The sequence below is a fragment of the Lipophrys pholis genome (genome assembly GCF_963383615.2).
Source record: "Lipophrys pholis genome assembly, chromosome: 5".
NCBI classification, from domain to species: domain Eukaryota; kingdom Metazoa; phylum Chordata; class Actinopteri; order Blenniiformes; family Blenniidae; genus Lipophrys; species Lipophrys pholis.
In genome coordinates, this window is record NC_137628.1 from 5762199 (window position 1) to 5786560 (window position 24362).

Sequence of the window (24362 nt, forward strand, 5' to 3'; positions counted from 1 at the left end):
ATCTATCTATCTATCTATCCATCCATCCATCCATCCATCCATCCATCCATCCATCCATCCATCCATCCATCCATCCATCCATCCATCCATCCATCTATCTATCTATCTATCTATCTATCTATCTATCTATCTATCTATCTATCTATCTATCTATCTGCAGTAGTGCCAACATGTGATGGATACAAATTTAACTCGAAAACCAGTAAACATATAAGATCCCCTAAATTCAGCAGACATTTATAATTCTGGTCTATAATTTACAGAAAGGTTTATGCCTTGTTGTGTTTGTGGTGTTTATTTATGGATGGATTTGATTGTTTTTAAGTATTTGAATATTCCAATGTCCTGAAACATCTTTAAATTCCAAGTGGTAAAGTGGTAAAGGTTTATCTAAACAAAACCCGTATAAACCTTGATAAACCCGACGTTATCGTTTAGAAAGTTCTCCTGAATGACTTCCGTCTTTGATTTCAGACTATGTTTGTGTTTTTCTTCAGGTATTTATAATTTACGTGTATGTATTTGTTACAAACCTGTCATTTTGCTTTAAATATAGGTGTCATTAGAAATCGTCTCCCATTATTCCCCGCACTCCCGCTTATATGACCTAAGTCTCATTACACTATGCTACTCATTTTATTATCCAAACAAACCTTAGAGACAGTCACTTTTTTCTTTGTTTGGTCTTTGTTTTTATTAGTTTACAACAAAATATAAAATTTATGCAAACTCAAAATATGCACAATAACCTCAGACATGTGTTATACGTATTTAAAAACACATTTAGAAAAACAAACAAACAAACATGCTATTCAAAATATAAGTAAATCCAGGTTGAGTCACTTGTAATCTCTTTCGGCTTTTTAATATCATACAAAGCTTTGATACGTCTGCAATTTAGCAATTTTGCTTTGGTATGTTACAGTCAATCAGTGCAATATGCTTAGTTAAACTGATAAAGCGCAGCCTTAGTACTTCTGCCATGACCTGGACCCTTCAATACTTCCGTACAGACAGCCTGCATGAGGAAATAGTCAGCAATTATCAACATGTACAATGAAGTAGAAAACATTAAGGCACACAGCGGCTTAAATTAACAACATTTATCCTTTGTATCTCGGGCTCCCAAAGTCCTTCTGTGGTAGAAAGTCACCCAGGTTGGGGCAGGTAGAGTTTGTAACATGATTATTTAAAAAGAATATATGCAACATCGTGCAGGAAATCATGAATTTGGCAAAAACATCAAGTTAATGGCACTGTATTTCCTCCTTTTGTTTTTGTTCTTAATGGGATAACACACACACACACACACACACACACACACACACACACACACACACACACACACACACACACACACACACACACACACACACACACACACACACACACACACACACACACACACACACACACACGATGAGACTCAGTCCACAGGTTTTGCCTCTTCGTTAGACTTCTTAAGCAGTGACAGCAGGTTCTGGGACATGAAGTACGGCCTCTCTGACGATCCATCGTTGCGCTCCAGGTCGTCCACTGTGACAGACACAACCAAGTTAAAGCAAACTAACAAAATCCTCATCAAAGTCCTCATCATTAGTGTGGAATCTGGGAACTGCCAGATATTGATATATATTACAAATGTATGAGCGATAAACAGATGTGTTAACCACATTTGGAACAGCAAGTCAGTATAGCCAAGTCAGTATATAGTTTTCAAATGATCAAGACTGTTTATTCCTGCTCCAAATCATGAAAATAAAGTAGGATATTCAGCTTTCAGTGTCAAGTATTGATAAAGTAAAAATAAAAAAAACTTGTGTTCTCAAGATGTAGCAAATGCTTTCATCGTACAAATTCCAGATTAAAATCAATGATTTGTGAAGTTTCAAAGCAACCTGGTGTTACTGAAATGTTGGGAACTAATGCAATTTGAAATAGTTCCCTAAACTAAGGACATTTTAACTTGGTACTGTTGCAACAATGCTTCATGGCTATAGATATAATATCATAGGAAACATAATCATTCCCCACTTTGTAAGGAACATCTGTGGGATGCACAAATTAAAATTTGCAAAATCTTATCTGAAAATGTAGATAAGGGGATGTTGTGACCATCACTCATGCCTGTCTGATCTAATCTGTCCCCAGTGTTCTCTGAAACACTTTAATTTGAAGTTTAGCACATGGCCGTTACAACAGGAAGTGGAGCAGGAGATGTGGACCTTGTTACTTCCTAGCACAAACAGCTAAATAAGGTAAAACAATTAGAATAGCCACAACTTTGTGAAAAAGAGGAATAAAGAAGAAAAAGCAAAAATTTGAAAAATAGAATAAATTAGGGAAAAGTAAGAAAAAATACTTAATATAAGATAAAAAGCAAAAAAAGAAACAGAAAAAAGAAGAAAATGGGTAAAAAGGAAATATGTATTAAAAATGGGGAAAAATAGGAAAAAAGCAAAAAAAAAATTTAAGGAAAAATGTTAGTATAGCTAAAACTGCTCTAACCATCAGTAAGCGTGAATAAATGGGGGGGGGGGGTCTAAAATATATCTAAATTGTACCTGTGACACTTCATTATTGCAACCCTAAGTTTTGTATGTAAAACAATTTTTTATGTTCAGATATTTCTTTTAGCTTCTTTTCAGATAATTAACAGGTTTTGCGGCTCCAGACAAATTTTATTTGGTGGAAAATCTGGAAAATTGTGGCCGTTTTGGTCATAAAGGTTGCCGACCCGTGTCAAAAGAGTTAACTAAAACGTCCAATTTACAAACAAAGAAAGATTCATTCCCAAGAAGTAGTGTTACAGCAAAGAACAGGTCTGTGTGTAGATTATACAACTTTATTTAGGCCAGTTTTGAATGTAGAAACTCACCTGTGTGCGAACACTAACCTACGATCAAAGTCAGCTTCTTTTTTTTTTTAAATCCAAACCGGAAATGGTATGATTAAATACAATCACTTTTAATCAAGATTTACATCCAGTAACTGTGGAATGTCATCAGTAATTTTCGTGTAAAATCAGTTTACATTTTTCACAATGAAACAAACAAAAAAAACAAGAGAAAAGGTACAAAAGCATCCAGAGACTTGAGATGTTAGTTGCAAGCATTCAGAAAAGGCCATGTCAATACCATGCAGCACTTACAGAAGGACAGAGCGAGTCAGGTAGAGCTGGTAAACAGGGGGGGGTGGGGGGGGTGGGGTCCGAGAGGTCCAGTTGGGCTGCATCATGGCGGCACAATCACAGCACGTACGCCAGTCGGAAATACCAAGGCAAGTAGGTGGCAATACAATATACGGGATCCCGTCTCGGGGGAGGATCTTTACTAGACTGAAGCCAAAAATACATAGTGGACCGACACTACCGTATGTACACAAGTCCCATAGAAAACAAAAGATCCAATATTTATACAGGATATCAAATATGTCTGTAACATTTTGGCGTCAGCTGGTATTACTGTAAACAGTGAAAGAGCTTCACCATCGGTGGGGTTGTTCTGACTGTAAACGCGGTGGTTGTGTAGTGCATTCGGTAACCGGATTAAGACAACAGAAATGAGTGACAGCAATCAGGCACAGGTTCAGCACTCACAACGTTCCACAGAGCTCCACAATATAAAAACCAACACTGTTCTAAAACCAACACAAAAGGGCGATTTTTTTATTTTTTTTTATTTTTTTTTATTTTTTTTCCGAGCTACAGAGATGCGCTGGGCTTTGGACGTGTGTCGACCTCCCTGTTGAACCTTCTCCGGTGGACCACGCTGTTCTCACATAGCGAGGCCATCGGGGATCTGAGCTTGTTATACGTTTTGCCACACACTGAAGAGGTCCATGTCACAACGTTGTCGGTGCACATCTTTCATTCGTTATGCTCTATGAGGTTTACTGAGATCGGCTTGTTTGGGAGGATCTACTCCTGAGGTGCAGGCGGAGGATTATTCTCCTTCGATTCCTCTTTCTCCTCTTCCTTGTCTTCACTCTCCTCCTTCTCGGCCTCCTCAGCTGCAGCCGGCTTCTCCTCGGTGTTTCCCTCCGTTTTCACCTGTTGATTTTCTGTTGTTTCTTTCACCTCTGGTTCTTCTTTGCACCCAGCCTCCTCCATCTGAGAGACCTGTGGCTCCTCCACCTTCTGATCTTCAGCCTGGTCCTGCAGCGGCTGCTCCTCCTCGTTCTCCAGCTTCAGCACCGTCTGCTGCTTCAGTGCGATCTCTCCGTCCTCCTGCTGCTGAAGCGGCGTCTCCTCCTCCACTTTTACCTCGTCCAGCTGCTTGGCGGCGTCCGGCTCCACCACGCCGTCGTGATCCTCCTCCACCACCTTTGTCTTGGAGAGGATCTTGTGCAGCGTGGGGGACATGAAGTAAGGCCTCTCAGAGGAGCCGTCGTTCCTTTCCAAGTCCTCACCTTGGGAGCGTGCGGCATGTGCAGCGTTTGTTGTCAAATTAGGGGAGTTAATGGAAAATCAGGAGAAAATAAAGCGTAAAGGGGACGAAATGTGTGTAAATGAGGTGAAATCAAAGGGGGGAGATGAGACAAAGAGAAGAAGAGTCAGAAAGTCGGCAGTAGGAGGAAAAACGCAGCAGCTCAGCTTCACGTCGTTGCAAACAGGAAGACAGAATCAGTGGCTTTCTACCAAACGGCACGTTACTCACAGAAGCAGAGGAACAGTGTGTCCACACACATGGCGTACACGCTGAAGAAGCCATGGGCGATGAGGTAGGATCCCACGACCACTGTCTGAGTGGAAACAATCAAACAAGCGAGCTGAAACTCAAACGTCCAACACTCCAGCATTCTTCCCATCGGGGGCATCAAACTCATCAAACTCACCTCAGGAGCCACATACAGAGCAATTTGATCTCAAGTGGGCCGGACCAAAGTGTTAACGTATCACTAAGAAGTTCACATTTAATGAACCAGCCTTAGAAAACACATGACAAATCTGACATTTGTATAAAATAACTGCAATTTCAACAATATCAAGTCTCAGTTCACCTTTTGCTTTACAACTGACAGATCACAGTGGATTTTTAATCACACTGAAATATTTGGCCTCATGCAGCTGAAACTCAAAACTAAATCAGTTTAGTTCATATCATTATCTCAGTAAATTGTCAAATCCTAGAAATTACATTTAATGTAGACAAATCATTCAAGATCAGATGTGTAGTAATCATGATCACCTGACCTTATTTCAACACATAATACAGACTAAATTGCACCTCTGGTGGTCAAATAAATGTATTGCAGTTGATGTCATCGTTTCTCACAGAATTCTTGCAGATTTCATCTTGTGGGTCGGATCGGACTCTCGGGCCCGCCGGCCGCAACTTTGACACCCCTGATTTATATAATCAGATGTAAAGAGTACACACATTTTTCCTGATACTTTGGTGAAAGTGTCAATTCAACTTCTGTACTTGAGAAAAAGAAAAAGCTTTTGGTGGCTTTAATGGGTGCAATGACTTATTTAACGACTGAAATTGTAATATTACATTAACCAAACGAATAATATTCATCATTAGCAGCTTGTATCAGCTTGTTTGAGCGAGAACCTTAATATTCTCCAGTAAATATGGAATAATCTGTCTAAGATTTATTTAAAACACTGTGATTTTTAAAGAAAACTTTTATCTGAAGCGCAAAGTATCGGCTTCCAACCAAAACTCATGTAACCTGTTTCCTCTTGAATATGTCCCTCTCTGCAGTTTAATAAATAAGGAACAATTTCTATGTTTGATATTGTTGCCACAAATAAAAATAATTACGTAAGATAAATACCTAAAAAAAACTAACTTAAATACGGTAAAAAAAAAAAAAAGGTTAATTGCCATTTCTGCTTCCATGCAACTGTTCTTACCAGAATAGGCACCCAGTAGTAGTTGAGAGACGGCGCAGCATCTTCAACTGCTTTGATTCTTCCAGAGAAGAAGAAGAAAGAGAAAATACCTGCACAGAAAAACGAAAAAAAAAAAAAAAGTTAAATTAGTGGTTTTAAATTCTGAAGACCGGAGACAGAACTCTTCCCAGTTTGGATCCATAAACAAAACAACTCCCTTACCCACAATGCCAACGATAAGGAGCTTTCCCAGAAACAGCAGGAAGTCCGTCACTTTGTCTAAAACAGCCACCCTGGATTGAAACGAGGACGGTGAGGAAGATTAAACGAAACTAAAAATGTCAACTGTGCATAAAACTACGGCCTGATCTCTAAAGGGGAGTCGAGAACAGAATCCCACCTGACAATGTTCCTCATGAGAAGAAAGAAAGCCTCCCGAGCCGAGCTACAGAAATTCTTTCCGTAGATTGCAATCTGGAGAAGAGAAAATGAAAGTGAATTACGTTTGTAATCCCACATCACTGAGCTTGTCTCAGCAGGCTGATTGTGAGTTGGGAGCTCTCACCATGATATAAGCGTTTCTGTTCAGGAACTTGATACATTTCTCCAAACACCAGAAGCAGCACTTCATGCAGCTCAGCATAAATTTAGCACACTTATTCTGAGCACCTGTGGGAAAAAAAAAAAAAAACGAAAATGAAAATGCAAGAACAGAGAAGACAGAAGAATTTAGTTGAAATGTGCTTTTGATCACAAGTGTAACTTCAAACGAGATCAAAATTACAGACAGACACTGCAAAGAGAAAAAGGCAAAACTAAAATTCAAGTTTCAACACTTTGTTGGTTTGTTTGCTGGTCTGGTGAGAACCGTGCGCCCTCCCTCTGCCTGTGCCCCCCCCCTTTTCCTGTCACCTATGCCCTCCTCGACGTGCGTCTTCCTGCTGCCACCAAGTGTCCAAATGATGCAACAACAAAAAATATCTAAACTAAATAACCTGCCAATAATAAGCAGAAATGGTTCCTGTAGTTGCAGTGTAACGTTTTGTGATATTTACATCCAATCATTTTCCTTTTTTTCACTATGCATGCTGATGATTCTTATCAGATTGTGCTGATTTGCTATTTATCGGCATGTGTGCACCACGTTAGTTTTCACGTCTTTACATTTTTTTTTTTGCAAACTTTGTATTTTTTTATGTGCCATGATGCTGAAAACAATAAATGACAGGTGTTCCAATTTGCACAACATACAGAAACCCTAAACTTTAGGAATGAATAAATAAATAATAGTTAAAAATAATAAATAAAAAAACAACGACAATCAAATCAGTAACAATATTAATGATTAAAATAGAAAAAGGGGAAAACTGTAAAGAAGTTAAATATAAATACATGAAAGTCAAATTAATAAATTAATAAATACATTTTTGCATCTTTGGCACATTTTCTTAATTATCATATCAAATTTTTCTTAATGCTCCACAGGGAGACTGAAACTTAAACTCAATGACAACATTTCAATCCTGAAACAAAGGAAAGTGTTTATTTAGTTGCTCCCTCTTAACAGAGCACTCGGACAGTTTTTGCAGCCACACTGACGAGTGAGTTCGGTCGTCGTGTGAAATCATCTGACCTTTCAGTTTGTGATCCAGATACTCCAGAAACACCCTGATGACCTGGACCAGAGACAGAATCAAAGAGCCAAACGCCAGCGAGCCGGTGTGGTATCTGTACAGCAGGAGCAAACAGAGGCCATCTGTGAGCGTAACACACACACACTAACACACACACACACACACACACACACACACACACACACACACACACACACACACACACACACACACACACACACACACACACACACACACACACACACACACACACACACACGCTCCCCGTTACACCATCAGACCAGCCCGCCCACCCACCCCAACATATGTTCCACTTGGAAAGATTAACTGGTTTTTTTGAACAACATCTCCTACAATCCTCGGATAAAATCGACGCCACAGAAAACTCCCTTCGGTGCGAAGGACCCGGCTGGATTAAAAAGGAGTCTGCTGACCTGAGGGCTCGTCCCAGAGAGGAGAAGATGGGGTATGCGGGGATGTCATCTGGCTTTTTGAAGGCCCAGTAATACGAGGCGAAGGCCCCCGACAGAGTGACCTGCCCCAGAGCCGTCACAAAGTTGGCACACCAGAAGAAGAGGAAGACGTTGTAGAACTGGAAGAGGATGAGGTATTTGTGGTAGACTGTCTCTCCCCCGTAGAAGGCAAACAGGCACTCCGCGTCTGGACACTGAGCCGAGACGTTAGAGGTGTTGAAGGTCTGGAGAGAGAAAGACGGAAGCAACGTGTGAGACCAGGAGCTGTCAATCGGATTACACTCTTGAGCTTTGACCTCTCCGACATTTTCCCACCTACAACACCACCCGAGCAGGTTTAGAGGCGTACCTTGGGGTCGCAGGTCTCCCTTGAGAATGGACAGTCGGAGTTGTTGAAGACTTTGTACACCTGCTCATTGGACGTGGACAGGAAACTGATCAGATCCGTCAAGGAGGCAACAACATTCTGGAATCAAAAAAGGGAGCTAATGATGATTGTAAAGTGATTTATTCGATTATCTTTGAACATCAGGGACGGAGGGAAGGATACACCGCAGTGATGGCCCAGTAGGCGATCACCACCGCAAGGAGGGCAAAGGTCAGCAGTGGGTAGAAGAGCGCCGACATGACGTGGCCGACAGCTCTGACGGAGAAAACACATGTTTAGATACAGCAGAAGTTAGATGCAAATAATGAATGTCAATCGAATGAATGCTGAATCAATCATGTACAATGATGACTAATTACAAGGAATATTTACTGTAAATACATGAAAAATGAGCAGAAATGAAAGACGTTTGTGGTTATTTCTTTGTGGTGACGATGTCTTTTCAAAATGAATGCGATTTCCCGTCTGAATGTTTGTGATGAACATGTGATTACTGAGCTTTCCAAGATTGTATAGAAAAAATCTACCAAACGCAAATGGCTTTAATTTTTTGCACAGTTTATTAGTAATTCTCATGGTGACTAAAACAAGCTGGAAATTTTTTTTTTTTATGATGCATCACTTAGTAAGAAGCTGCTTTTATCAACATCCTCATGACTCACATCTGAACCTGAAGCCATTCATATTGTTTGTTGACCAAATAAATACGTAATTTTTTCATGATACAAAAAAAAAGGTTCTTTTCTGAAGAAAAATAAAATTTTTTACAATCTTTTCCACAGAGGGACTAAAGCTCACATGCAACGTACATGTGAGCTTTAGTGTTTTTTTGTTTTTTTTCCTGCATGAGACAAAGGGATCCCCACATGTGATCTTCTCCTCCTAAAATGATATGCAACTAAAGTACATGAAGAACAGGACTGTCAGCATGTAGGTGTAGTTTGTATTTACAGCTTCCTGTTTCATGCTTATTGAGTCTTGTGACATGAAAATGGTGTAACCTGGAAAAAGCAGTCGCCTAAGACCAAAGCTGGAAAACATTTATAATGCAACAGCAAAAAGAGAAGTTTTTTTTGACATTTCACTGTATTTTGCACCAGAAAGTTTCATTAAAATTGGCATTATGTTGAGATTGTAGTCATTTTCTGTCGTAATTGTTTGGTTTTTGTGAAAATATAGACAATTTTCATCATGTATACGCTGCACCACAACAAAGAAGAACTAAAAAGTTTAAATCTAAAGGTTATTAAGGCACTATTTTATCGGTCCGACCTATTCAAGATGACACTGGGCTCCATGTGGCCCCTGAGCTAAAATGTGTTTGACGCCCCCGGTCTCTGTGGTGCAAATCTCACCCAACTTTTTTATTTTGGAATGTTGGTCCCAACAAACTGAATTCACTGCACGTTTGTGATTTCATGTATTTTGCATCCCAAGGCAATAAAGGCCGTTAGACTCCAACATGTTCAACTATGTTTTGGGGTGATAAAATAAAAAGGTTTTACAGGTCAGTGCGACACAGCAGTGTTGTTGTAATATTGACTGGCGCAGCACTGAAATGACGTCTGGCCGGCATTTTTCACTTCAGCTGAGAGTTTAAAAAAAAAAGAAGCTTCTGCGCAGTGTAAATCTGAAATCAGTGATGAATGCAGCCTGACCTGCTGGCCTCTTTGATGAGCGCGATGGCAATCAGGATTCTCTTCCTGAGGAAGATGAGGAGCAGGATGATGATGAATTCCACGATCGCCAGGATGATCACTGCACAACAACAGATTCAGCAGGTGAACACGACTCATCGTCACTTCTTAGGGAGCTTTATCGCAGAGGGAAAGTCTATCAGCGCTTACTGAAAGCCAGCCAGGTCTGTCTGATCTGCAGGTAGATGGAGAAGTCTGTCTGCAGGCCCAGATCCCGGATGGTCACATCAGCCCCGGGCAGCCCTTTCAGGCTGGCAAACTCCATATAGCAGTGGAAAATACCTAAAAATACTCAACTTTATTACATTTTTCCATTTTGATTAAACAAACAGAACAAACTTTATTATCCTCAGAGGGCGAGCGCTTACCATATCCAATGACGAGAATGACCAACACGATCATGACCCAGACCATGACGCCAGCCAAGAACCGCAGCAGCACGATGAAAATCAAGCTGACCACCATGGCTATCACCAGACCTCTGCAGAGAGTGCACGCACAAAACACATTAAAGCGCCTCGGTGCTCAGCAGAGTGATTGGGGTGCAGATATTCTCATCTCATAGTAATGAATTAAATATTTTCTAATATAGTCCAGTCACCGCAAGTGTTTGTTTCTGAACAGCTACAACAACATCTGAATGAATCCCTTCGGTAAAGTTCTGTTATTACACTTCCTGGTGTTATGTTCCTGATGACGAAGTGAACTTACAACAATATCCAGTGCCAAGACTGAGTGTAATCCTCGAAGATCCTCATGGCGACTTGGCGAGCTTCAACAGCAACATTCGACTTTCTGTGAAGGAAAGAAAACAAGACGAGGATCAATCATCTGGAATCATGAACATATACGTAGTACTAGACTTGAAAATACCCCAGAAATTAAATGAAAGGTTATCAATATGTCCAAATCAATTATGCCCAAATGTCAATAACTGAAACATTCAGTTTTAGGTTGTTTGACAGGGCTGGTCTGTGAGACATTAACACACAACGTTCAATCAAACTATTCCAACGAGGTTTGTGATAAATATTTCTATGTATTTGCAAATATTGCAATATTTGCCTCTTATATCTAATTGACACACAACCTGATTTCTCATGCGCTGTTTCTGTGTTTCTTCACATTGATGTTGAAAGGAGTAACTTCTTCTCTTTGTTCTTATTCTTTTCAATGATTATTCGGCTGATTCCTTCAACAGTCTGCACTCTCTCAGCCAATCCCCCGCCTCCTCTGCCGTTCCATCCAACCGCCTCGCAAATAAAAGTCTCACGATCTTCATCTCAGCTTCCTGTCTGTCAGACAAAGCCGCTGTCTTTAAACCATAAAAACACACAAGAAATACTCGACGACAAGCTGAACATGCTGCAACTTACTTCTTACTGCTGGTAAAAAAACAATCTATCTGCAAGAGGAGTCTGTCTCATATGACACCGTTTGCCACAAGTTATCTGCTGTATATTCCCATATTGTGTAATTATGCACAAACAAAATCTTTTGTTTCTCTTCTCCATGTTTCACTGTTGCTTGTCATTAACATGTTTTCTCTCTGCATCTGTAAAAGTGCCTTGAAATGACTGTGGCGCTATAGAAATAAGATTGAATGTAATCTAATTATTAACGTCAGCTGTAAACGATTCCAGAAAATCTCGACACCCGTGTAAAGTGTCTGCCTCATTCTGCTGACTTTCCACGAAGAAATAATATCGATTGTCATTATTCCCGTCCCTCTTCAAATGACCGCGACAAACGTGTTTGTGCATAGTGTTGAGGCTCGACACGATTCGGCACTGAGATAACGTCTGCGGTAACATAACAGGAGGCATTACTCATCATCCTGACAAATAACTGGCAGGAGGAAGCGCCGACGCCTGCAGAGGGAATATGTTGACGGATAGAAAACACCGACACGAAGATCGCGGCGCGTGGAAACGAACTGGAACGGAACCGAGGCAGACAGAAGCTGTGACAAACACATGTCAGTGTACAGAATCAGAATCTGAGGCGAAAGTCTTTCCAAAACCAGGATCAGTGCAGTGAGGTAAGATGAGGATGTGATACTGTCAGCTGCCACAGTCTATCCCATGATGTGTGGCATGAGCTATTTTAGATTCGCTGTCAGAGAGTGTCAAACGCTGGGCTGAAGTCTACATGAAGAACTTATAACAATAAATGATCCAAATCCACACATTTTAGTTCAGGGGCCACAAACAGCCCAGTTTCCTCTTGAGTGGGTCGGACTGATAAAGTTGTGCCATAATAACCTTGAAATTGAAACTTTATGACACGTGATGAAAATGTCTGGAGTTTCGCAAAACCATACAATCGCTACTGAAAATGACTAAAATCTCAACATAAAGTCAATTTTAATGAAACCTTCCGGTACAAAACACAGTGAAATGTCCCCCCCCCAAAAAAAACTCCTACATTGTTGGATTATGGATGTTTTTTACAAACTCGTCCTGGCAGCATGGCTTTGAGGCTAGTTTGATAGCAGCGAGGTAATTTTACTTTTCATGGCAGTATCTTAACAAATCTGTTTAACAAAAAACAAAAACAAAAATATATATATATATATATATATTTTTTTTTTTTTCCACTTTTCTTGGTGGTTTGGCCTTAGGTTAAACACCCCTGATCTAAATAATGGTCATTGCTTTTGTTAACTAATATAAATAATTATGTAATTAACAATAGAATTAAAATATAACTTATTCAAAACTATCGATTAATTAACACATTTCGGGTGATTCTCAACATTCTTGCAAACTAATTTCTAGCTTGAGAGTTCTGCAAATCATTCTCCAATCAAGGTGCAGAGAATGGAAATCAAAAATGTAGGTACATTAAAACGTTAGAAGAGCTTTAATAGATGAAAATATTTTGGGATGTTAACATTACCTTGCTTTGTAGACGATATCGCGGTGCCATTGTCTTTGCATACCCACTGACATCAAACACACTACATCATAGAGAAAGCAACTGACTTGTAATAAAATAAGAACATTTATGATTGCTGAATCCAATTTCGAGAAGATGAAGGAGGCTGCTCATAAAAGAGGTCAGGCAGGAGTGTAGAGAAAAAAAAAAGAAGAAAAATTTCAGCTTTGTCTCACATCATTCAGTCGTTTTCGATCGACGCAGTGAAAAACACTCACTTTGACGCCTCCAGCACGTCGGTGGCGTTGATGCTGACGCCCTGCCCGTCATCGAAGGTGGTCTCGTTGCCCACCACCACCACGCCGCCCTTCATCGTTCCCAGCGCGGGAAGGCAGCGCCGCGTGACTGCAGCGGGAGGAGTTATACGAGTTTCAGCTTCATGCAGAAAAAAACCCAAAACAAGCCTGGAGACACAAAGCAGCTCACTCACAGGCTTTACTGGGCATCAGCATTGCAGGACACAAGCCGTCCCTCAGGAGCTCTGGAGGACTCTGGAAGACAATATCTGTGTCACGCTTAATGAATTCAGCTTGCACATTATTTAAAAAATCTTCTTAATTGTTTACCAATTGGGAAAAGTCCACTCCTTCCTTGCAGTATCGTTTGTAGAATTCATGGTCTTCTTTGTTCCCCAGCTTGGCTTTTACCAGCGTGAGATGCCGGTCAGGACAGCTTTCCACACACAGCTGGACACAAAAACACAACAGCTCCGTCATGGGGATTCATCGTTTGGATGAGGTGCGATGATCTCAGACCCCGGTCTCTGACCTGCGTGGTGGGACACTGGAACTCCAGGAGCACCAGAGGACTGGCACATTTCAGGATGTTGAAGTAGAACAGGAGAGGTTTCTTCCTGTTGTGGGACAGCGAAGCAAAACTGTTATAAACTGGAATAAAAACAAATGTTTAGAGGCTCGTTGTCTGGAATTGACACGATGTAATCCTCATGTGAAAACTTTCCAGTCACACATGTAGCGCGTGCGGGCGACTCACTCCAGATGTGTCCCGGCTTGTCCACAGAACTGCCCTCTGCTGTCTGTGGGGTAAATCACTTTCCTGGGGTCCCCCTGAGACCAGGCTGTGTGGAGAAGAAACAAACAAAAAAAGCAGCAACTTTAACATATTTTTCCTCATTATTATGACATTTCAACACACAGGATGAAGGTTCTTACAGGTTGATTCTGAATCTCTGCTCTGTCTCATCTAGATAAAGGCCTTTTGAGTTGAACTCCAATCTCTAAATCCCTCTATAAACAGACTGCGGTGTTTATACATCAACCGAAAGCAAAAGAAATAGATCTGGGGTGTGGAAAATCAGGCAGCCGATGAATAATACGTGTTAACATTGTTCAACCACACATGGCGCATAATGTGTGACACAGACCGCGGTGACCTTCAGTGCAGATCTCCTGAACATGTAACATGTTGAACAGCTCTTCAATCTGCGGCTGTTTCTAACCTCTTTCTTATGAAGAGCCCTCATCACCATGGATACGTATGTCGTGGTTATAAAATGTGTTTTATACAACTTTTTTTTTTTTCCTCCACACTGTATCTACAGTGTACGCTCATACTGAAGTACTCGACTGGGCTGCACAGCAACGTTCATGTGACCATCCTCACAGTGAGAAAAACCCCAGTTTGAGTCCCGGCTTGAGAAGCTTGTCATGTGGAAGATGCATGTTCATCCTGTGTGTGTGTGTGTGTGTGTGTGTGTGTGTGTGTGTGTGTGTGTGTGTGTGTGTGTGTGTGTGTGTGTGTGTGTATAACCACAGTTGGCAATAGTACTCATATTAGTTACTAAAGTCGGACTGCAGATACTTGTGTATCTAGTAAAAGTGCTGATACGACTACTAAGTCAGAGTACAAGAAATTAAATGTACAAACATTTTCGAGGTATAACATGCCTTTGAGGCATCTCAAACTTATTTAGTGTGAGAGCCTTTGTATGCACATGCACATGCACAGTGTAGTGAAATACAAATACCTGAAGAGTCTACTTTGGTACAGTACTTATTAAAGTTCTAAATGTAAAGTTCAGCTCTTCATAACATTTTGTTAAAAAGAAGCAGAATGTATGCATCTGGCGAGCCACATAACTCTACCTGCCCTAAAATAATATTAAAAACTGCACTCTTGGGTTAAGATCTAGATTTAGCTGTTAGCACGGTGCACAGATGTGCATGGATGGGCAAGTGTGTATTTGCCATTTAAACAATGTGGTACTGAACAGGAAATAAGGTGTAACCTGCTGTGAAAACCGCACTCTCACAAAATCAGCACCACATCAAGAAAACGAGAAGTATCCACAGTGTCTACTTCAACATGAAACAATAAGACGATAACACACAGCAGTCAATGCAGTGATGGAGGACAACTCTTACCCAGAATACCCACAGCAAAGTACCCCAACAAAGCGATGATGAAGACAATGCAGCAGAGGATGTCGGTGCAGCCCCTGAGGAGAAAAACGAGAGATTAAACTTTGTTACTACTGAAGGAAGCAACGCAGAGACCAGCAATGAAAAGTGGCGTTTCACCTGTTATTTATCGGTCCTTTGAAGTTTGGGTCAAACTTCTTGGACTCCCCTGAGGATACAAGGAAACAACAGGCCTGTTAGTGTGTCTCCTGTTTAAAACACACCATCGCATCCCTATCAACCCAGAGGCTCCGTGGCAGCACATACAGGGAGGCGTTACTATTCACATGTGTCAGTAGTACACAAATATCAACAACAACAAAGATGACAGGATTTCATCAGTGAAACGTCAATCTTTCTTGTTTTCATTATTAAATAGAAAGATAGCTCTCAATCTTTTACCCCAGTTAATCTAACTGAAGGTCGCTGGGCAGTCGCACACGCTCGTATTCACTACAGATAATTTAGAGATACAGATAGGCCTTAAATGTTTTGGTTTTTTTGTTTGTTTTTTAAGAAATCTGAGTAATTTGAGAAAACCAGAGAAAATGCAGAAGAAAAGCAGACAAACTTCAAACTAAAGCTCTACCTTTCCCCATTGTTTGCTTCACAGCGGTTTGGTCCATTGTCTGGGGACAGTAACTGATCTCTGATGTGTCAGATGCTTTAATTTAATCCTACTTTTCAGAACAATTGAAGACATGACCATGATCGCATTTTTTTTACTTCAGTGTGGATTGGTTTTAACTCCTGTGTGAACACAAACTGTCCATCAGACAAAAATCCGCACGACTCCCTGTATTACAGACATTTCAAACCAGACTGGTTTGTCACAATCACCAAAAGTCTATTCTATTGGGATTAAATGTCTGCATGTTAATGAGCGTTATGTATAGGAGTGAGTTTCTGTGTTGACAATGACTTCGCCACAACAAAAGGATTCTTCTGCTCGACTGTCATGCCTAGCAACCCACAAAATGGCTCCCTGCGACGCTCTGCGCTCCCCGAGGACTTCACCAGCCGCCATGGAAACACCTCAGACACCAGGGACGCATCCACCAAGCCCACTCTGCCCACGGAGGGAGGAAGCTACGAGCGCGAGTCAACCTTTTCGCTTCAGAGCACGAGCTGAGGCCAGTCTTTCTCTCCTAGGAAGCTGTAAGATGACCCAGACCCTGAGCTCCCTCACATCCTGTCCCATCCAGCAGCAGCGAGAGCCCGCCACGCCCTTCATGATCATCTATAATTGAGCACTACTGAGCTGCTCTTTAAAGATCAGACGCTAAGTGAGCATTACAGGCCACACTGTTGTTACTCCATAATGCTTAGGTAGCAACTACATCAACCCCCAAACACACAGGCTGTAGACACACACACACACACACATACGCACACGACGCAGAGACAAACGAAATGAAAGACGTCGCTCTGAGAGAAGTAAAAAGTGAATACAGCAGCAAAAGCAGTCTTTTCGACTGAATCGTGTCAAGGTAAAATTGATAATAAATCCAGACTGCAACAGTACCTGCTCGCTCGTATTTAGTCATTCTGCCGCTCTCTGTTCATGTACGGACGGTTTTACAAACTCCTCTCAGGAGTTGTTTTGGATGTGCCTTTCCTGTATGAGGTCTCTGGCTTCTTACGCTACACTTCCTTGTTTTGGTGTAACTGAAGCTCTGCCTTCACCTCATATTTCCCCCTTTCTCTCTCTGGTCCCTCAAGACTTCTGCCTGCAGCGCCGACAGGGGAACCCAAAGGCCACTGCAAAATAAATACACTGAAAGTAAGATTATAGGGAATGTTTGTTGTAGTGAAGGGAGGTATGTACTCTGATCAAAACGCTCTTTAGCCCCTGCGATATTTTAGGCCTCAACTATGTCTAATGGATCAGCATGATAAACTGCATGCAGCTGCTCTCCAGTGTGCACGCTGCCCTCACACTTTTAAAAACTGGCACACAGAGAAAATAACCAACTCTCACTGTTTCCTGGACTTCCTGCTTGGACTTCTAGTATTTTCCACAGCACCCCCTCTCTTACTGCCTCCATTGCAAACAATAGAACACAATGTCTTCACATATTTCCGCGCCCTGTTAAAACAATGATTTGGTTATGATGGATGGTCTGTACGTGGCATGTATGAGTCATTGAGCCGAACTGAAAATGTGCGATAAGACCATCCTACATGTTCCCCGGTGGCAGGCGACCGCCTCTGCTGCCATGTGATATACGAAAAGGGTGCCATAGTATGAAATACAATACTAACTATTGAACTCATTTTAGAAATACATTGTGCATTGCCCATGCACATAAGAGAAACTCAGTACTTTAAAGATATCAGACTTTTGAGAACAGATTTTGTCTTGTTGAGAGCATGAACAACTCCTGTATTTATTGGAAAAATGTCAACTTTACCTCCAAATAGTATAGTATAGATAAGCGCACAAGAACAATATCGTAATATGTAAAGATATTTCCATAAAATACTTCATGACACCTTCAGCAGGGCAGTACACTAACCTCACAGTGAGAAGGATGTCGGTTTGAATCTGGGCCAGGCCTTTGGGGTTTGCATGTTCTCCCTTTGCATGTGTGTGTGTGTTTCCTCCCAAGGTGCCAAAACATGCACGTGAGGTTAATTGGAGACCATCAATTGTTTATAGCGTATCGTTCTCTGAGCGCATGTGTGTGTGCGTGGTTTCATTACAAAAAAAAAACAAGAGCACCCACTAGTGGCACAACATGAAAAATACATCATTTTGAGCTTTACTAAACAGACATCGTTTTCAAAACGTTGTGTAAACCTGAAACTTTTCTTAAACAAGAAAGCAAAAATTATGCATTTTCACTTAAAGTGTTGTGGCGTAAATGGTTGTATAAATTGCCAGTGAGAGAGTGTCGGACCTGCTTTTTGACCATAGTTAGCTTATCTGAGATCGGCTCCAGAGTCCTGCTATAAAGCGGTGTAGAAGATGGCTGCAGACCAAATGAAGATCAGAACAAACGTTTCAATGTCAATCATCCATCTTTTACTCTGATCCCAGTTGAGTACGAGTGAAGGCAGCCTCAATGGACGAACACAGAGAGACAAACACACTCCTATTCAAACCTACTGTATGTTTCTGAAGAGGGAACCAGGGTACTTTTAGAAAACTCACGCATGCGCAAACTAAAAACAGAACGGCCCCCAAACCAGTACTTGAATTGGATATTCGGTTGAAAGATCCGACCACAACGGGCCCCGAGAGGCCAAATCTAACAACGTGAAGGTTGAATATGAAGGTTTTAGTGGATATTTGTTTTATTAAACGACATTTGTGTGCATGTATTCAGAACTACAATAATAATGCTGTCTGAGAGGAGCAGGAGAGCTCAATAAAAAAGAATTTGGTACAATCAAATGCAAAGTGCACTGCAGCTCTGCTGCAGTGTTTTTCAGTCAAAATGGCCTTTCTGTTTAATTCAATTCCACTTCTTGCCATCTCTATGCGCACACACACTTCCTCTTTACTGGAGACACTGAAAGAGGTTTTCCATCAGCCTTTCGTTTGTAGCACCATCTGTGAATGCGAGACGCTCGGCTCCTCTAAAGCTGGAGGAGCAGGCGGCTCGTCGCCTTCAAACAATCCCCGGCTGTACCGACAAGGACTCCAGCAGATTTGTTCTTGGTGTTGTTGTGTACAAGCTGCCAAATGTCTTGGACATGAGTTTATTCGAAGGTGTAATCTACGAATGTTGACACATGTCTATCTGCTATAGGTTTGGGCTTGTGGCTACTTCAGGAGGAGATTTTTAGAGGCTAAAGCACAAATGTAGGAGGTGTCAGAGTTTGTCAGGTAGTTCATCACACATCCTCCAGGGATAGAGAAGGTAAAAATGTTCAGTCTTCAGGTCCATATGGAGCTACAACATCTACAGTGTAAATACACTGTAGGCCCTTTGTGTCAAACATAAGGGATGTCAAAACCGTCCTGCAGGAGGCTCCAATCCGGCCGCAAAACCATCAAGCAAATTGTAAAAATGTCAAACAAACATAGATTTTTTTCAAAACAACATTTCTTGAGAGTAGCAGACACAACACAACACTGAGACCCGAGCAGAGATATCTATGATGCTGCTATGAAAGCTAGAAAAATAACACCCATAATGCAACAGCTATAGAAGAAGACTTTTTTTGGACATTTTAGTATTTTGCACCAGAAAGTTTCAATCAAATTTACTTTATGTTCAGATAGTAATTTTCTGATCCCTAGCTAGCTCAGTTGGTAGAGCATGAGACTCACAATCTCAGGGTAGTGGGCTCGTGTCCCACGCCGGGCGCCACCTTCCTGTGGGCTCACCACCTGCAGGAAGGTTCTTAATCAGCTGCGATGTGATCTGGGTGACGGTGCTCAGACTGTCACCCCCACGACCCGGAAATGGATAAGTGGAAGAAAATGGATGGATGGATGGATAGTAATTTTCTGTACTAATTGTTTGGTTTTCTGAAACGATAGTCATTTTCATTTACATCACAATAAAGAAAAACATAACAAGTTTAATTTTAAAGGTTATTATTTCACTATGTTACAGGTCCGACCCACTCAAGATAAAATTGTACTGACTGTAGCCCCTGAACTAAAATGTGTTTGACACCTGTGCTCCAAGTTTTACTTGACTTCAGTAATTATCGAAATACTTTTAAATATGAATACCTGGAATAAAAAAAATTTCAACACAAAGTTTGAGAAAATGTGATAAAAGTTGGTGCTTTGTGTGCAAATGCACCATTGATACACAAACAATAATGCAGCAATAACAGCTGTCATAAATTAATAATATAATAAACCATGGGCGTGTGTGTGCGTGTGTGTGTGTGTGTGTGTGTGTGTGTGTGTGTGTGTGTGTGTGTGTGTGTGTGTGTGTGTGTGTGTGTGTGTGTGTGTGTGTGTGTGTGTGTGTGTGTGAGTGTGTGTTTTAGCGGAAGTGATGATGTCATGACTGATGTGATCCAGTAATGGGCCCTCGGGGGTTATCAGATGGACTTTTCCCAGCTTCCTTTAATGGCTTAGTGGCCAGTGTGGTTGTGCATGTTTGTGTGTACAGAGCGTACAGAGAAGAAGACAAGCCGGAATAAATCTGATCCTCATCGCTCGTATTCCTGATATTTTTATCTTTATATTTAGGACATGAAGATAGAGGAGAATAACTGATTGTCCCTGTTTGCAACCGGACATACACAATACTGCAATATGTCAAGCAGATGTCCCTTTTCTACAATCAGTAATGGGGTCATTGGCCTATATATTCTCTTTCTGGGAGACGATGGAACACATTAAAGTCTTGTTTTCAAGAGCTAAATAAAACCTGACAGCCACAGGCTCAGATCACTGTCTCTCTGTACTCCTCACACTCGCGGCTTAGATCAACAGTTTGTCTCATTCTCCCAAACCGACAGCTCCAAAACACTTCCAATCAGTGAACTTCACCAGCCATCATCATAAAAGGTTTAGCTGGTGTATCCCGGGCGTGTGGCACTGTGGCAATGCGGCCAAGTCTTTGCCAGCTGGATATTGACTGGAAGCCTCCTGACTGAGTCTGCTGAGTGCGAAGAGCAGACAAGGCTGAACACAGGCCAGACTTTGCAGGCTGCAGCCTGCCTATGTGAAATGCATGCACACCGGCCTCAGCAAGAGAGTGTTGCAACCACAGAGAAGTCAAAGAACAAACTTTAGCAGTGGTATTTACTATTTAAGAATACAAGTGAGCTAAAACAAGTCATTTAAATGACATAGAAGTATTAGTCTTGTTTAAAAGTGCAGTGAATTCTGACCTTTCCTTCCTGGAGGAGGAAAGTCACGTGAAGAAAAGCTGTTTATAGTAAGAAAGCCTCAAGGAAATACTCCATAGTGAGAGCTTCGTGGGTTAACATGGGAGGATGTGTGCATTGTAAAAAAAAGAAATGGACTCGCCACCCTCCCATATACTAACATGTAGATAAAGGGGCTTTAAAGCTGGAATAACACCGGTTACGAAAACTTCATGACTCAACAGTTCTCATGCACAACAACCCAGCCCAGACTGGAGGAGAGACCACACCAAGCTGCCATGGAAAAAGAAAATGCATGTGTGACACACATAACAAGCAGCAATGAGTCATGTGCTTGGCTGATACAGTCCAGCAGGCCACTGAGATTTTTGTGCATGCAAAGAAAATCAATCTGACAGCAGCAGTAAACATCTGTGGCGTCCATGTGTTTCTATGTCTATGGGAGAAGCCACCATATGTCAATCTGCAAATGAACCCAAGGGAACACGACGAACCAAATACACCGTAAAGGCACATAAATAAAAACATCTTTATGTGGGTTGTGTTGTAGTTTTGATACTATACTGGATTGGAAATTGAAAAGCCTGTGTGATCTCCAAACATCTTATCAAACACAGACCTATAAAGACAATTCGGCTTTAAATCAATACAAACTTATTCACCATGTGCAGTAAAACAAGAGAATAAAAAAAGCGGCTATGAATATATTTGTCGGGATTTAATTAAAACATCAAGCAGCAGAGGATGGGGATGCCTCCAGATCTGCTGAGTACCCAGGAGGTCCACACCCATCCATCCGTTGCAGTCATTGTTTCCATTTCTTCGCTCGTTAAGAGAGAAAAAAAAAAAATCAAAGATCGTGAAGAAAAGCTGCTCTCACCGTATTTGGGGTCTGGGTTTTTCTCCTCCAGCTCCATTCTCGCAGTGTCGGCTCCAAGCTGCGGATCAACACTCAGACAGGACAGTTACCATGGAAATTAAGAGGCAAAAAAAACATCAATAAGAGTGGCCGACTGCAACACAAAACAGATACACTGAGAGAGAGAGAGCGAGAGAGAGAAAGAGAGAGAGAGAGAGAGCGAGGGAGGTGCACGGGTAACGGAAAGAGAATTTAGCCAATCAGGGAGCCACCTGCTGTGACAGACAGTCTTTACAGCCAATCGGAATGAGTCTGAGGGGGCCAAGCCCCTCCTCCCTTCACTGCATTGGAATGCCTTTGTAATTATATTAACAGACACTTAAAAATGACACATTCACACAATCATTGAGATTAATTACTTTCTGTATAATAAATGAAGGAAAGCCTCCACAACGCTTGGAAAAAAAATTTCAACACAAAGTTTGAGAAAATGTGATAAAAGTTGGTGCTTTGTGTGCAAATGCACCATTGATACACAAACAATAATGCAGCAATAACAGCTGTCATAAATTAATAATATAATAAATCGGCTATTTTGTCAATCACACCTCTCTAGATTCATTTCAAAAATCTTTTTAATAAAAAATAACAGAAAACAACATCAATAAAAACATAGATAGCTAGATATATAGCTTGTCGGATAGATAGATAGATAGATAGATAGATAGATAGATAGATAGATAGATAGATAGATAGATGGATAGGCTTTGAGAAACAAAATCTATAAAAATAGAGTTCAATTTCCCGACTATTGAGCAGACAAGCCTCTATTAATACAACATGTTTGTTCTATAGCTCCAAAAGAAACATTTGGGCAAGGCATACCATTACATAACACAAAAGAATCATGTCCATGTAAAGAATCAATAATTTAAAGGTATGAAATGTGAGCAGGGCTTTTCAACAAGACCATGCGAGCCAATTACACATGACAAGTAGCAGATATTCAAACAAAACAGCTGTTGACTGTTGAACAACATATGTTGAAAACATATTAAATTAATAATTTCTTTATTCCATTGATGTATTTGTGGATTCGACATATTGGTGTTTCAAGGGATTTTACAAATAATCTGTCACCATAGACATTACATGTTTTCAAATTCAATCTATGTATATATGTTACTTTTTAATGCCATTCTGTTGTTATTTGCAGCCATTTCATTTCATTCACCTGTTTGAGTCATCTATACCAAAAGCATTTCTCAGACAAACACAACAATATAGGAAAAGTTACACAATGAAAATGTCTTTCTTTCTTTCTTTTTTGTGGCGACATAAACATCACATTTTGTTGTATAGAGGCTATGAGTTGGCAAATTGGAATCCCACTGTGGACCACTGTGAGCCCCTGAGCATGACTCTTGACCCCCACAAGCTCCCTGGAGCACAATAATGTGGCTGCCCACCACATCCCGGAAATGGGATGGGTAAATGCAGCAGAAATGAACATCCCTAAGGATGATTAATAAAGTATGGTTACTTTAGTTGGTTTAGTAAAAACTTTAAAAGTTGAATTACTTAATTTCACTTTTATTTATACAGGTAATCTTGTTGAGACACATTTTCAAGAGAGACCTGTTAAACACAGAACACAAACATACATCATATTACTGTGTATATTAGTGTGACAGACAGACGTAAGGTACTCTTGTAAAAAGGACATTAAACATGATTATTATTATTATTGCTCACACAATTGTACTAAAGAATAAATGTACCCAAAATCCCCCAAGACACAACTTTAATAGAGTAACGTGAGTATTTGTGATTTCTTACTGTGACGTAACCAGCATGCATTATGTTTTTAATTACCTTAACTTCACCTTTAGGTGTATCATGTTGTTGTTTTTGCATGCTGGAGGACGTGTGATAGTGTGACTTATAAAACGTGGACATACTGTACATAGAGCTTCCTAATTTACCAGCCAATGGGGGGGGAGCCTGAAGGCTGACACCCCTGCTCACGCGTCCACCTCTCGGCGCCATGTTGAGTGTGGCAATGCGGCTTTAAAACTCGATCCCAAAACCTTAAACCAAGTTTCTCACACTGCGTCTGCAGCCTGAAACATCAGCGACATGCAAAACACCACTCAAGTCATTTTCTACGTTTATTTTGCGACTGTTGCGCGCATTCCGAGGTGAAGTTGCATAACCCGCAGGAGTTGCACAACCCGGAGTTTGCTGTGTTTTGCCTCACCTGTCATGGCGGACGATCCCCCCCACGTCTGAGCGCAC

The 24362-nt window shown here is 41.0% G+C and overlaps 1 protein-coding gene across 4 annotated transcripts; it reads right to left on the reverse strand.

Annotated features, from left to right (window-relative positions):
* Positions 1-698: 698 nt before the first annotated feature.
* Positions 699-24354, reverse strand: slc44a2 (solute carrier family 44 member 2 (CTL2 blood group)). 4 transcript variants are annotated; one of them, XM_080463490.1, is made up of 23 exons: positions 24325-24354; positions 22086-22143; positions 15518-15566; positions 15362-15435; positions 13971-14055; positions 13746-13830; positions 13544-13663; positions 13408-13468; positions 13196-13322; positions 10749-10832; positions 10406-10518; positions 10188-10319; positions 9999-10098; positions 8503-8595; positions 8302-8386; positions 7914-8176; positions 7479-7573; positions 6411-6514; positions 6246-6319; positions 6068-6138; positions 5867-5955; positions 4659-4743; positions 2837-4410 (listed from the first exon to the last, which is right to left on the reverse strand). In XM_080463490.1, exons 2-23 carry the CDS (start codon positions 22120-22122, stop codon positions 3920-3922), a joined length of 2517 nt encoding a protein of 838 aa, XP_080319616.1. In that variant the 5' UTR covers positions 22123-22143; positions 24325-24354; the 3' UTR covers positions 2837-3919. The 4 variants fall into 4 exon arrangements, with proteins under 4 accessions (XP_080319618.1, XP_080319619.1, XP_080319616.1 ...); XM_080463492.1 differs by lacking the exons at positions 2837-4410; positions 24325-24354 and adding an exon at positions 699-1536 and having other exon boundaries at positions 22086-22248; XM_080463493.1 differs by lacking the exons at positions 2837-4410; positions 22086-22143; positions 24325-24354 and adding exons at positions 699-1536; positions 16923-17063.
* Positions 24355-24362: the final 8 nt, after the last annotated feature.

What these genes read in the sequence shown, in the direction of transcription:
- slc44a2 (XM_080463490.1), bottom strand. Translation starts at nt 22,122, where the DNA reads ATGGAGCTGGAGGAGAAAAACCCAGACCCCAAATACG. An exon ending in TCTCTGGGACGAGCCCTCAG is followed by an intron (nt 7,574 to 7,913) that starts GTCAGCAGACTC and finishes CCTGCTGTACAG; the next exon opens with ATACCACACCGGCTCGCTGG. An exon ending in TCTGGATCACAAACTGAAAG is followed by an intron (nt 6,515 to 7,478) that starts GTCAGATGATTT and finishes TTTTTCCCACAG; the next exon opens with GTGCTCAGAATAAGTGTGCT.